Here is a 15,505-nt window from a genome sequence, read left to right on the forward strand (position 1 = left end):
CCTTTTCTTTGGCGAAGTCAGATCTTGCTCTTCCTTTAGATTCTAGTTTTCCTTGCGATGCTGAGAGAGACGAGAATGAGAGATCTGAGAGAGAGGGAGAATTGAGAGAATTATATATGAGAAGAAAGGCAAAAACACAAAACAAGCCAGATATTGAGTTAGAAAACCGTGATTGCTAGAAAATAGGTTGAGCGAGAAAGACGAAAAATAAATAGTCTTGAAAAACATATTTGGGCGATTATGCGAAGAATTGAGAAAGGAAAAATATGATTCTTAAGTAGAGAGTCGTGAAGATTAAGGGAAGACTTTTATTGAGGTTTTGCATATAGGTTACTATTATTTCAAACAAACCAAAACTTCAATCTCGATTCACCACTAAATATTAAATTTGACAAGCCTTTTGGGGCTTTTGGTTTTGTAACTCTCTGTATACTTTGCTTGGTTTAGCGGTTCTAAAACGTGTGTTTTGTAAATAATGCTTTCAAAATGCAATTAGTGATAACATGGTTTTTAAACATGATTAAGTATCTGGTAAAATCGTGATTTGCCTTAAAAAACACCACTTACCTGCAATTTGAAAACGTGAATTTTTCCATGTTTAAAAATTGCTCTTTCTAAAACGTATTTCCAAACATGATACTTTCCATGATTTTGTTTAAAAAGTATTTTTGACCTGCGAAATCGGAGGGCCAAATGGACTCTTATGAGTATGAGCTTCTTGTAATGCATGTTTTTTCTCATATAAAATTAAAACTCTAGACACCCTAAACACTAAAACCCCTTGTCCTTGGTAGTTTGGGTAAAATGTTCTTTCTTATTTCTGTTCTGCCACTTGTTGACTCAGATATCCTTCAAAACTCTGTAAATATGGTCCTGAAATCTTAAAGAAAGCAATGCACCAAAAGGGTTCTAAGTCTTCTAGGTTCCTGAAGCTTAAAAAAAAAAAAGGGTTGTCTGCAGTTAAATTATAATGCTCTATACGCTACACATTCCTATTAGTCACCCTGTTGTCCTTCAGAAATCTTGCCTAAAACTATAATTCAATTTTGCTCCTAAATAGTAAGTAACAATAGAAATGAAACAGAATATAATTAAGCTATCAGGTCATATATCACAGTGTCCTCAGATAAAGGATTTTACAACCACATAAAATGCTCAACAAGGTGCTATAATGGAGTAATCCAGGTAATAGTTACATTTAAGTGGTGAGATTGGTTCCTAGCATTGCAGATAAAATTATAACATTTTGATTCAATCGTATTTGTCCAGAGGTTACAGCAGAAGACCATGGAATTGCTGATTTCATAACACTCAAAGCAAAATCTTTATCCAGCAAGGATTTAACAATATGATTGTAATTCTTTTTAACATGAATCACTTCCAAGGATCCATTTCACAAGAACTTTTGCTCTCTGGAAATCACCTAGTCAAAAGCTGGCTAAAACATGTACTGAGTTTTCTTTTCTGCTATTTCAATCTTTCAATGTGGAGTGTAAAAAATGAATTCCTTCCAACTTAATTTTCTGGCCCAAAGATATAATTAATTGAGTTTGCCTTTTCGGCATATACATGCACAGTAAATCTCTTCCTGCCTTTCAACGCCATTCTGGCATTCTCTTTCTATTCTGATACAAAATGTATATACATGAAAACACATGGGAAAAAAAAAAAGAATTTACTTGATCTTGCGCCATTAGGATGACCTCTTCCAATTTGCTCATAGAAATGCTTGCTGCAGTATTTACATCTTTCTCTATGTCTTCCCCTTGAAAAAATCAACTGAAGTAATATGCAAATTTTCAACAAGGCAAATTTCAGTGGATGGGAGATTTCCCTTTCCTGTATTCATGATCAAGCTGAACCATATTAGCCTCCAATCCACAACCAGCCTGTTGTGCAATCTTAATCACCATATCAAGATAGAGTCCCAGCAGGACTTGCCGGAACATGCACATCCAATTTTTGTCCTTGTCAGCCTTTACAGAAGCAACCACAGGCAACTTTTTCCTTCTCCAACTTCCCGTTCAATTTGGGATGAACTTTCCCAGAGAACTCAATGATGCTTTTTGCATCAGAAGAAGTATAAATATGGTCATGATTTGTCAGTCTTGCAGTATCAGTTGAAAAAGTATGGAGATTCAAGAACCTTTTGCAAGTCAAAGTCACCTCTCGCTGGGAGGGGAGGAAACACTAACGATGGATGTGATGTCTGGAAACTCTCGAGCAACTGTGGATGATGGGAGTTAAAATGTATAAAAATGTCAAAAGGAAATAAATAGGAAAATTTTATTTATTTATTTATTTTTCCTGACAAGGAAAATCAGATAGTGTGAGAAAATCTATTACCATAAATGATCCTAATGTTATAAATTGAAAGCGGGACAGTGGAAGCACTATCTATGGATGCCAAGGGGGGTGGGCATGCATGTGTATATTATGTATGCATATATGAATATATGAATTTATGTGTGTATATATTTCCACTAACATCTTTATGATAGAAAATCTTAGAATATATGAAGCAGATTCACTATAAGCTGAAACATAATAGAAGAAGACAAGCATGTATTGCCTTATTTCAGAGGCGTTAGAGAAGTTGCATAGGTAAGTACCACTGCTTTTAAATTTAGTTTCACTTTTTTTTGCCTTGCAACAGACAAGGAGTTATCAAGAAGAAGAAGAAGAAAAAGACAATGATGATGATGCCAGAGGAAATCATTCATCTGGCAATACCAAGGCATTCATTCCCTGGGTAAAATTAACACGCCCATGTCAGTTCTCAATTTAGGTCTTCGGAAGGAAATGAATGATAGAAGTTTTGATGACTATGAGAGGACTTAGGAAGAGCTTAAGTCTTTATTTTTCAACACCCTATGTCTTTGGACAACTACTTTTGTTTCTCGTTCGGTGATTAGTTATTATGATTTTCTTGTTATTTTTGCTCCTAGTAGTTTTTTGATAATTTTTTTAATTTTTTTTTTATAAGTATTTTTGCTCCTAGTAGTTAAGATGGTTTCTCTTGTATACTCCATGTGTACTTGAAGGAGCCTTAACACTTTTAATGATATCTCAATTACTTATAAAAATAAATAAAAAGAAAAAGTTCTCAATTTAGGCCTCTCATGCTAATGTAGAGAAACTAGGTCTTGATATACTTGCATTTTCAAGTATTCGTACGCTATAAAGTGTGTGTGTGTGTCTGTATTTCATAAAACAGATTTCCGTATATTGCCTGATTGAAAGCATAGTTGGAAGGTGCCATTTTATATCCAAAAGTGTTCAAATTAAGTCACAAATGTAAATGCTGCAACTTTATTCCAAACATTGGAATGTGCCTCACAAAGAGAAGAATTCCAGTTAAGTTGCTTAAGTGCTGCAACTTTTAATTTTATGTTTTCACCCAGCAAAACACTTTTTTTTGGATGGGGAGAGCCTCTGGAATTTGTTTGCGTCATACAAAATCATCCTTTCCCTAAGTCAGAACAGGCCCAGGAAAACTCTCAATTGATGACATCTCTTATTTACATAGGTCATGATACACTTACATTTTCAAGGATTGGCTCGCTATAAAGCTCCACAAATTTTTCTCGAAGTATCTGATTCATTTTTTCCATGTCACACGCATGAGTCCAGAAGGAGTCATGCACCCCTGCAAACAAGTTAAGTTGACAAGCATGTAAAAACTATGTTAAAAAGTAAAAGTCCTGTTTCAATACTGTTCTGATCTCCATTGCAAAAGGCATAAAAGCAGGATTAGACTTTCACATATTTAATCTAATATAGAGTATGTGACAAACCTGCAAAACGTAAGCCAGCATCCCTGCAGGCAATAGCAGTCATCATCATGTGTGTACCATCAAGTGAATGGACAAAATTTGGCGGAAATGCAGTTCTCTGTTTTCTAACATCTACCTGAAATTGACATAATAATGAAATTCTCGAATGACTGTATAAGATATCAAGGAAAGAAATACCAAAAACAAGACAATGTTGGAAGCTTACCGATTTACCCTCCCGCTGCAAAGCCAAAACCTGAAGAGACGTTCTTATCTGCAGCCCCATGACTAGATAAGTTAGTTCAGTTCAGGTTATTTATGGAGCTGATTAGATGTTAGGAGAATGTAATTTTGAATCAAATTTAGCTTTCACACCCTGCAATGGGCTTCCTCATCCAGCAAATAAGGACGCAAAACATGAAACAGTACCAAAAACGGGTATTGTATTTTTTTTTTTTTTTTCCTCTTCCAAATCTGTCTCCTGTGTTTGAAAACAGCTACTATTTTGAACAGAATACTTCCGCACATGTAGGGAAAGTCAAGTTTTGCTGCTACTCAAGTTATTCCAAGTGCAACAGAAAATTAAGGTCGCCCCCATTATTCCATATGTTAGAGACTATGAGTCATCTAGTTACATGGCATGCATTAAGCGACAAGATAATCAATAAGATGTCCACTGATAGCTTAGAGATGATCTCTAACAACAACCCTACCCATAAAACTTTTTTCACCAACTAATTCCCATTTCCTTGTGCCAGCCAAAAAGAATGTGACAAACGTATATGACATCTATTTAGATCATTAATATGTCGAAACAACAAGAAAGCATGCCACCTAATATTCTTTTATAGAAACTTCCACCTCAAGCAGTGAGATCAACCAATTATAAGGTTTTGTCGTGTGTAAATATACAACTAAGCTCACTCACAAGATGCCTTTCACTTCTACAGTAGGGTTGTACAACTGGAAGACCAAGAGGAGTGGTCCAACGCACAGGTTGATTTTCGGAAGCAATTACCTGCAGAAGTTTTAAAATCCAGCAATTCAACAAAAGGAAAAATTAAGTTTCACATCCGCCTAAGGGCTGTCAATATAATTCAATATCCAGAATGTGCCAGTAATGCATATACCTTGGCACAATCACCAAGCCAACCCATTATGCCCCGTGCAGCTTGGAATATCTCGCCAAGGGCAGCCAAAGTTACCTACAAAAAAGATATTTTAAAGTTAAAATTGAAAATTCAAATATCAAATCACTTGTATTTAAGATTCCCAAAAAAAAAAAAAAATAAAAAGAAAAAAAAAAGTAAATATTCAAAGAGATAAGCGACATGGACCATGGTGGGTCCCACAACGCATCACGCCATCACTCGAACAATGGTTAACACTAGAAATACAATATAAGATTGGCTGACTTTGCATTGTATCTTCAACTTCCTAGAAAATTTTCTTCATAATGATATCTAAGAAAGTTTCACAAGTAGCTCTTGACCCCAAAACACTATAGCAGAATTTGCATTAGGCAACCATACATCTCTAACAGCAAGAACCTAATCCCTGCTATTTAAGTGGCTGGTTGCTTACTTTAGCAGCATAGCAAGCTGCAGTAAACAGCAATCTGTCATCAGTAATGAGACCCTTCTCCTCTAATCTTCTTTTTATCTGCTCCCGTGCCCCAACATAAGTAACACCATATACTGAAGTCATCACAGTCTGTTTCACCAATTTCCGATCGACCTGAAAGCTTTGACAACCTTATTCTGTCAATCAAAAAAGGAAAACACAAAAACTATTATAAGATAAAATAAAAGCGAAAACCACAATTATTCAACCTGATCAATTAAGATCTTTGCTAATACAGCATGTGGATTTGTAGCTGGGTCCTTGTTGCTGTCCCTTTTCATAATATCATGAACCCTGCCCAGATTTACAAATACAAGATAAGACAATAAAAGTATTATACAGAAATATTGAATTTTCACCAGAAAGATCATAAACTATTAGGTATTTTTGCGAAATACATTAAATGTGTCTCTGACACCTGTGGCAGGTAATGATCAAGTCAATACGCTAAAGCTGAATCTTAATATACCTCACAGCAATTTCTGAGTAAACATCAGCAGGTTTGTCTCCAGCAATTAAGTTGACTGCAGCTGCTTCCATCTGAGAACACAAATTTACCACAGGAGACAAGTTAGGATACAAATGCATTTCAAATCAATCAGCAAGCCAGAACACCATACAATATAAGTTCTCAATAGTCAGATTTTAGAGATTAAGGGATCAGATAAAAATATTCTGATCACACAAAGGAACGGGTGAAATATCAGGCATAGCTTATACAGCATTTTACACTTGGGCAAGCCCTAGGCAAGGATTTTTGAAACCCAATTTTGCAGTAAAAATACACACCACACAATACAGAAGTGAAATTTATAACAAATTAGCATAACCAAGTGGTTGAAAGTTTCTTATGAAAGTAATTAATCATCTTCATACTCAGCATGGCAGGAAACAAATTCACGAGAGTGACACCACCAGATTGCTAAAAGAAATGATTCCGAGCCACATGCCTAGTACATCAGAGAATAAGGCATTCAACAAGGACCTTCTAGATTTAACATAAAATAAATTATAAAAATTTAAAAAACAAAAAGAAAAGCTGCTGATAAGAGATAAAGTTGCTCGGAATTGACACTGTATGTTTATGAAGCTATATCACTTAAGTAGTTGCATAACATGAAAGAATGATGCAGGTAAAGGCATCCAAAATCAATAAAAATCTAAGGGGAAAAAAAGAAGTGGAGTGTGATGAATCCGATGAATAAATCATCTAGACAGAAGAAACATAATAAAGCAGCTTACACTGTCTCTTCCCAATGCTGCATAGTGCTGTAAACCATTGCATGAACCATCCTAAAAAGTATTGAGCTCTGAATTAATAATATATTCCCAAAGAAAAAAAACACTGAATAAAGAAACATTGGTATAAAAATGTCTATTTCAGAAAGGTAAAGAAATGATTTCAAAGGCATAAGACAGAGAACCATGCACGAAAAATTATCAATAAGACTCAAGTAAAAGGAGAATTTTTTATTTTCAAAAAAAAAAAAAGCATAAGATGCACATAGGGTCAGTATAACATGTTCCATTTAAAGTGGCACAACTCCAAAGAGAATGCAGCACATAAAGAAGATGACTGCAAACAATGAATCAATAGTTAGTAACTTCCGATGTGACGTACATGATGATGACATGACAATATGTGATGACTTCTTTAAGAATATTTAGACCAAAAGTCAATCCAAATGGATGGATCCGTATATGCTTCTCTACAAAACCATACATAAGGATCTTACTCAAGTGATGTTAATAGCTGTCATCAGAGCTATTTGTAAATGAGTGTAAACTTTAAATTCCAATGACATTTGGATTTACTAGAATTTGGAAATATTAGCTTGATTACTTCTTCATAATCATGTGAATCATCAAAATTTAAAAAGAGAAGGCTATGATGGTAGCTCTGATAAATCCTCCAGCCTCTAAGAACAACAGCACATTTAGTAACAAAAGTTGCAACATCAAATTTTTGTTAAATCACTACCTATCCCAGAAGTTTATACTAACAAGATGGGATAAATTTAATCATTTAACTAATATTTTAACACTTTCCTACACGTATGGACTCAAACTCTCCCTCATTAAGAGAAGCTCAATACGTGGAATATTCAACTTAAATGGGAGATATAACGTGGAGTTTGAAATCAGGACTACTCTGATACCTTGAATCTCCGTTTGTCCCCAAAACTTGAGCTTTTGGGACCAATGACAATTCACAATTTTCTTTGGGTCTAGCAGAAAGAATAACAAATAGGCTAAGAACTTTGTTCCCTACCAAGTCCTGACAAGCTCAAGTGGACATTAGGTGGGAAAAAGTGATCAAATCAATAATGCTTGTTAGCCAAAGGGAAAACAGCACAAGGAACTTTTGATATTTCTCCATGCTGCAAACCAAAAGGTTCCCTTTGAGCTAATAATTTCTGAGAGTGGCAAATATCATTACGAATATAAGGGATATCCAAGCTAAGGATGAGGTTAGAGATATTTATATATCCTGCCTAGTTAGGAGTGCAGCAGGCAAAAAGTAAATTTTATATTGCATTAAATTGACAAAAATATAAGGATTGAGCTAATTTACAGAGATAAAGTCAATAATTATAAAACAAGTACAGAAATATTTGCATTCATAATAAATTTGCATAAGCTACAGTGCTTTTTTTCCACTATTTTAAGGCTTCTGATGAAGCATTACCTGATGAATTGGCAAGTGTGAGATGATGGTAAGCGGTGATGAGCTTCTTAAGGCTTCTGAAAGATTAATACAAGCAGCTAAGAACTGAAAAGGATCTTCTGCTGTTAACCACCACCGGTTTCCATTAATAGGGTTGTCTGCTGAATCAAATATATCACGAAGATGATTATCAACAAATGCTAGACGTCCATCATGTGAAAGCTTCTCAACACCGCCTGAATACAGATTCGCTAAATGTATCTTCAGCCAGTGTAAGCCAGACTTCCCTAATGGTCGCCCTTCGGCAAACTCAAGTATTCCTCGACATAGATCAGAACTCAAATGATTCAAATGTGGGTGCATTGGATATGCTCGGCCACGGAAATCAAGATTATGGGGATAATAAAAGCCTTCCTCATCTCTCATTTTTTGAGCCACCTATATGAATATGAGTTTGGTCATATCAATACTCACAAAATTAATAGCATAAGTGTGATCACAATTCTTCCAGCCAAAGTCTAGACAAAGTGTTATATGGTAAAATTGCATTTATGTGAAGTACTCAAAATCGTTTACACAGCGATTTTTTTTTTCTTCTTTTTGGAGATAACATATGAAAGATCATGAGTTCACTAGTTTAGCGAGTGGATCAATGGACTGCCCAATGTTACAAAACAAATGCCAGAAGTTTATTTGATAATCTCAGATGTAAGAACTGGAGATCTTACAGAAAGCTTAAGTTCAGTATCACATCGTTGAGAATGCCTCTCCCGATTAATCTTCTTTGCCTTTCTCAAATTCCATTTCCATTCCTGAATTTCTGTTAAATCCTCTGAGGATGGTTTCTCTGGTATAGGAACCTACAAGCAAATGAGGAATAAATAATGGCCAGATGAATCATTTAAGTAAAAGGTGTTTCACGAGATACCTACTACAATGAGCCTGCAAAAATTACCATCAAAAGAAACTCTTCATTCAAGCCAAGTCAGTTTTACCACAAAGGGAATGGATTGAAAGATCCTTAATCAATAGCATTTCTTGTGGGTTGCCTCAACACAAGGCGGACATGTCAGGGGGTGTCATTTTATAATACCATGGATCATTCAATGAAGTCAGTGTTGAAAAGAATATCCAAGAAATGGAAGCCATCATTTGGTGGGTTCTGGAACCCACATCTGCGAAAACACTAGTAATATTGATGCAACCACAGGATCCTTACATTCACATTTTTTAAAGGTAAAAGCAAAGTTGAGACATCTCAGATTTTATAATTGACAATATATATATATATATATATATATATATATATTAATTGGTCAATTGAAGATGAAAATTCAAAATAGAAAGACTTCACTCACTAAATTCAACAGAGAACATTTGGACTTATTGTTAAGAATAAGCAGCTCAACACTGCAACAGTAGGACTAATAATATAGTCAGAATTAAAAATAAAGAAATGCACGCCTAATACAACTAACAATCACCTACACATGCCTTGTGGAGCGAACTGAAAAGAAGGAAAGCTTAAATTGTCAAATATTGCCCAACCAATAGTCAGAAAACAAATAATTAAAAGCAAAATACTCTGACCGAACCAAATTGGTAAAGGAAACTTTCCACCATAGCTAAAGGAAACTAAAAACATTGAGTAGGCGCAGATAAAGCCAAAAATTCCTTTGCAGTCGGAAAAGGGAGAGAGAGAGAGAGAGAGAGAGAGAATCAACTAGTTGAGATGAATTGCTAGAGAGAAACTCGCTGCAAGTAAAAACTTGTTGCTGAAGCCACTGTGCTCTCCTCTCTCTCAACTCAATCCAAGAAAGCTTTTTTTGGCTCGCAAAAAGAATTTTGGGTCGGGGGGTGGGAGGGGTTTGGGTAGTTAATAATGGTTGGCTCTAAAAGTAATCGTGGTTGACTTCAAATCCCAAACAAATATTTAATACAGGAGCAGTCAACAAAAGGTTTGCCTAGTATGGGTATATGGGAAAAATGAATGCTGCCATGTCATAGTATGCTTATGCCAACTAATGCAAAGAATTCCTTTCAGGAGTCTGGAGAGAATATATAGGTGCAATCAATCTATGCCACCATGCTTATTGGTTGCACCTCATTTTAGAGCATGCCATGAAAACACTTATTTCAATAACGCTTACAATATAGTAATGCAAAAGTAGAATGCAAATGATATGTTTAAAAAAAAAGATAGTATATTTCTCAAATGTTAAACTTCATAAGGTGCTCACATCTTCACGATTGACTAAGCCAGCAATATTGCCTCCTCTAGCCCAAATGCATTCGACTATGTTAAGAACTCTTCTATTTACTCTCCATTTGGTGTTGCCAAGCATATCCAGGGCCTGTATGTTCAGAATCAAATTAGCATAAAAGTAACTCCTAGGGTAAAGAAGCACCAGCAATTGGATCCAAGCTGTGATGAAAAACAGTAAGTTAAAAAATTTGTTACAAGAAAAGGGAAAAACAGATAATTAAAATGCACTTCTCACAAGTAAACATTACTCATTCAATGTTTGCATCAACAAAAGACGAGTTTTGAATCTTCAAGGCTAAGTTTAATGTGAAGTTTCAAAGATCAAAGGGCGTGAAGAAACAAAAAAGGACCCATAAAAAATGGAAACAAGGAAAAAACAACCAAAAAGTGAACAACCACCTTTGTCCTTGACCTACTACCACAAGAACAATATGAAAATACACAAATAAGAGAACTTTAAATATTTTGCACCTCAAAAACCTTTTGCATCTGTTTCGCAGGAACAATCTTAACTGCATCCTGCTGCTTCCTGGATCCATGAGTACGCATGACATAAGAAGGTAGGAACAAGTGTCCACCCTTGTCATACCTGAGGGAATTTCACAAAGAATTTTAAAATACGAATAGCAAAAATATTAAAAAAATTCTGGGTAATGGGTTGCAGCCAGTTTTTCCCTTCTATTTGAAGTCATTCATTATGTTCCAAGAACTAGATTTCCACTTTTATAAAGCATACCCAACAAAAGGCCTTTTTCAGGAGAAAATTCCAACATTAAAATTACTTATTCTATCTATATCATACCCTTTCCACTTTTTTGGAGGTACCAACATGGGCACATAAGGAATCAACATATGCTTAGCCTGCAAAGAAACAAGACATTAAATAATGATTAGGTAGTAGAAGTTAAAAGTAAAGACGTCCACAATTTATATCGCATACTTGGAACCTCTACAGGCTTATCACTGTAGGGTTGTATCACATTAATCCAATAATTTAATTAATTTCAATTAAAAATCAGGTTAAACAGTAGTACCATGACTAATATGCACTAGAGTGGAAGATGAAAATTCAACTCAGAAATTTCATGTAATTTTTTAGCACAACCACTCGATCGTAAAGAAATGACAAATGATAAAGTCCTTTCAAATGTAATATCTTGGACAAGATATTAGCAGATATGTAGAAGAAGCAGGTAATATTAAGCCAATGCATTTACCTATAAATAGGTTTTCAAGATCAGATTTCTTTAGGCAAAACAAATGGGTGAGATCACAGTTTGACATTCCGTATTCCAAGACAGAACTCACAATGCATTTAATTGACTTCATAATGTCAATTAATTTCAATTGCACCAAACAGAAAACATCAAAACAAAAGGAGATGTCTTAACTTACAGTTTTATCAAGCCCCATAAGGACTAGAGGATCACATTCTATAACTCCATATTTCTTCACAATTTTCTGCCTACAAGGATCAAGAAATGATTCAGAATTATGACCGTGTGCACATGCATCTATGAGTGTGTGTGTGTGTGCTCATCAATCCGGGCAAATCACCACCTGAGAAGTGGCCAAATGATCGACTATATGAAAGTGATCATAAGTTAGAAGCACAGGGTCCACTCCTAAAGAAAATTTGCTAATGGAAAGATAAATGGTTATATTCTCACCCTGGATTTGTTACAGGTTTAAATGTATGCCTGAATGCAGGTCGAACATCAGGTGGACCATCCGGTGACTGGTTTAGTGGAGGTTGCACATAAGCCGTTTCAGTTAATAATTCTATCAAGCGGCTTCCCAGCTGCAAATTGCACTTCTTAATTTCCAAATCTAGAAAAACTTGATATATTGGCCAGGTGAAAGCAAAACATTAAATAGCCACAAACCTTAGCCTGGGTATCTCGACCCCAAGCCTCAAATTCTTCATTCTTCAATAGCTTTTGCACGTCCTTCAATCTTCTCGTTCTAATTAAACTATTTACACGTTTCCTAAGTATCTCCTTCTCCTTGCGCAGACCCTCTTCTGTATCAGCTAAAATCTTCTTGCTCTGGTAATTCTTAGTTTTCTCCAAGAAACTATGAATTCTAACCTGAAAAATAACAACATTAACAAGATCAAACAGATTGTACTGCACCTCTAAGTTAGTTACACCTTATATATATATAATATATAATATCATTAAAACCGTAAATGCGTCCCTAAGTACATAGGAAGTATACAAGATGAAGCACCTAACTAGAAGAAGTAAAAAGAACAAGAAAATCACTACAACTACTTGTTAAAAGAGAAATATAAGCAGCAGTCCAAAGATACAAAGTTTTGAAGAAAAAAAATAACTTAATCTTCTCTAAAGTCCTCTCATAGTTCTAAAAACATCTGTCAATTATTTTCCTCCATAAACATCATAAAAGGCATGTAGGCACCATCTTCCACACAACAACACTCCGCATACTGTTGGTAGTTTGCCAATACACATACAGATCAACTACACGTCTAAGCATAACCCAAGACAATCCAAAACGACTAAAAAAGGCAATCCAAATGGCATAAGCGACGTTGCAATGAAAAACAAGATTGTCCACGGACTCCCCATTCCTCTAAAACATGCAACATTAATCCACCACAATGATGTGCCGCTTCCTGAGGTATCCATGGTAAGGATGTTACCTAGAGCCACCGACCAAGCGAAAAAAGCCGCCCTCAAGAGAGCCTTAGTCCACCAAACACTCTTCCAAGAAAAGCGGTAGACTTCACTACATACCAAGGAACAATAGAAGGGTCTAACCTTAAACAACCATCTTTTGGAGGGGACCAACCACAACTTATCTTCACTACCTCATATCACTCTAACTGAATACCTTTGTTTACAAGTGTGAGCAATAAATAAAAAATGCAAGGGGCAAAACTCTAGGAATCAAGTTCTGTAAAAGAGAGATGCAAAATAAAATAACAAAAGAAGAAGAAATACAGCTAGCAGTGATCTCAAGCAAAGTGGAGAAGGATAAGCTACTATTACCAGCTATTCAATAATAAAGCAATCTCAAAATCACCACATAGGACACAAGGGAATGGCTTGCCAAATCTCACTATATTTTCCAAGCCTTAGTGCCCTCTCCATCCTGCGAGCACCTCCACCACCATTCAAGGCATAAACCACATAACCCTAAACAAAGAGAGTACAAAGCAACTGTGGTTCTCTAGTGCCTGAAAAATCCATGCACCTAGCAACCAATACCAGAAGATTGTGGTACATGTGAGTGTTTGATTTCTATTTAGGGATGAATCGTTTAAGAGACCGTTGCTTCTGACCATCTGATACAAGCAACAATTTCAACAAATTTAGACAGTGCCATGAGCACAAAGTTAACTGGCTCTTGGTCTAAACCATAATCCAGTTTCTTCTTCTTAATTTTACACACAGATGCCCGACTTGTCAATTAGTTGTATATAATCATTTAAGTTTGCCTAGACTAAATCTGCTCCATTTAAACAAATTTTATCCATCTTGTTGCCTTGTAACAAATGATTTTTTTTATATTTCATGTTTCTATAGGTCTAAGAAATTTGTAGGCTGTGCTATATCTTTCTAGTAAATTTATTTATTATCCCAATGGGAAATTGAAGAGCAAAGTAACTATCAAGCATAATGCATTTGAAGTGTGATACACTTTTCCACTTTAAAAAGACGAACGAGATTCTAGACGTAGTTGGTATATCCTACAATTTTTCTTAAGACTGAACTTCTGTTTTGATAAGTAATAATTCCTCCACCATGAACATCAAATCCCCATAGTTCAATACCACCTCAGATGTACATTGTATTTTTTATTAGCTAGATAACAGCATGACTTATAGGCGTTGCTTTAAAAACTTTGCAAACAACAATAGGCACACCATTTAGATCAATTAAACCAAAAGCCCAAAGCTAACCAAATTCAGAACTTTATCACTCACCTCTTGCTCTATAGCCACACCAACCTGCACTGCAGCCTGAACAACCTGAACATACCCCTCCTGATTTCCCACCATAAACAACCCCATCATCTTATGCATAACAATAACCGCCATCTTATCCGGTGGCAACAAATCTATGTGAGGCGCAAACGCCGCCTTCTGCTTCTTCGTCCGCTGCACCTTCTGCTCTCTCTCTATCGCATCCCTCAACGGCTCAAACCACCCCAAAAACAATGCCTTCACATACGGCAAATTGGGAGCCAACTTCTTCTCACACATCTCCCTCTGTAACTCCCTATACTCCTCCACCATTCTTTCCCACGCCTCAGTCTCCGCCTTAATCTGCCTCCTCCTTAGCAAATTATACTTCCTCTTCTCCATTTCCTTGAACTCCAATCTCACTTCTTGGTTGCTCTTTTTGTACAGACCCTTCAAGAACAGTGAGGCAATCCAAGGTGGGTCTTGGATGAAGATTCTTGGGAACGATTCTAAGGGCGTAACTTTGCGGATTTCATTGATGGGTATGTGGGAATTCACGGAATTCTCAAGGTTTTCGACGAGATTGTCATGGACTGAGTCTGCTAAGGGGTGGAGCTGAATTGGGTGTGAAGTAGATTTGAGGTTGAGTGGGAAAGGAGTGGAAGAGAGCGAAGGTCTGAAGAGAGTGTTGGAATTTGAGCTGAAGAGGAAGTGAAGGCTTTTGTGGGCCTTGGTGTTGATTTTGGGGGGTCTTTTCCAAGAGGTGCTGTATATTTGAGCTTGAGGGCCTGGAGAGAAAGAGGCTGCAGAGTGCATTTTGGTTTCAAGTAAGAGAGAGGGAAGAGAGACTCTGTCTGTGTGTCTGCGTGCGTTCGAGTCCCACTTGGTCTGTGAAGAAGAAGAAGAACAAGAGGATGACAATCAAACCTCCCTAAAACCCCGTTCTTGGATTTTTTTTTTTTTAAAAAAAAAAAAAAAAAAAAGGCCGTTCTTGGCCATTTCTGAAGATATTTATTGCGCGCAACTTTTTTTTTAAAACAAAATAAACAATTTATTTTATTAGTTCCAAGTGAAATAGATTTAAAACTTTGATTTAGTGGTTTTTTTCTTTATGATATTTGGACTTTTTTAGTGAAGACAACAGCCATCTAGAACACATTAAAAGATTAAGATCTTGTTTGGTTTGCGAAATAGACCCTTGAAATAGAATGATTATTTTTATGAAATAGTCATTTTTT

The 15,505-nt window shown here is 36.0% G+C and overlaps 1 protein-coding gene across 2 annotated transcripts; it reads right to left on the reverse strand.

Moving 5' to 3' along the window:
* Window positions 1-1,486: 1,486 nt before the first annotated feature.
* LOC132183885 (DNA-directed RNA polymerase 3B, chloroplastic) lies at window positions 1,487-15,151 on the reverse strand. 2 transcript variants are annotated; one of them, XM_059597349.1, is made up of 19 exons: window positions 14,289-15,151; window positions 12,220-12,423; window positions 12,004-12,134; window positions 11,729-11,798; window positions 11,136-11,194; window positions 10,805-10,922; window positions 10,308-10,421; window positions 8,796-8,927; window positions 8,089-8,505; window positions 6,642-6,692; window positions 5,869-5,939; window positions 5,609-5,693; window positions 5,361-5,513; window positions 4,907-4,981; window positions 4,705-4,794; window positions 4,003-4,050; window positions 3,798-3,912; window positions 3,546-3,649; window positions 1,487-2,227 (listed from the first exon to the last, which is right to left on the reverse strand). In XM_059597349.1, the coding sequence occupies exons 1-19, from the start codon at window positions 15,081-15,083 to the stop codon at window positions 2,117-2,119; spliced, it is 2,943 nt and encodes a 980-aa protein (XP_059453332.1). In that variant the 5' UTR covers window positions 15,084-15,151; the 3' UTR covers window positions 1,487-2,116. The 2 variants fall into 2 exon arrangements, with proteins under 2 accessions (XP_059453332.1, XP_059453333.1); XM_059597350.1 differs by lacking the exons at window positions 1,487-2,227; window positions 3,546-3,649; window positions 3,798-3,912; window positions 4,003-4,050; window positions 4,705-4,794 and having other exon boundaries at window positions 5,361-5,520.
* Between the last annotated feature and the right edge of the window lie 354 nt (window positions 15,152-15,505).

The sequence above is a fragment of the Corylus avellana genome, chromosome ca6, assembly GCF_901000735.1.
Source record: "Corylus avellana chromosome ca6, CavTom2PMs-1.0".
Lineage (NCBI taxonomy): Eukaryota > Viridiplantae > Streptophyta > Magnoliopsida > Fagales > Betulaceae > Corylus > Corylus avellana.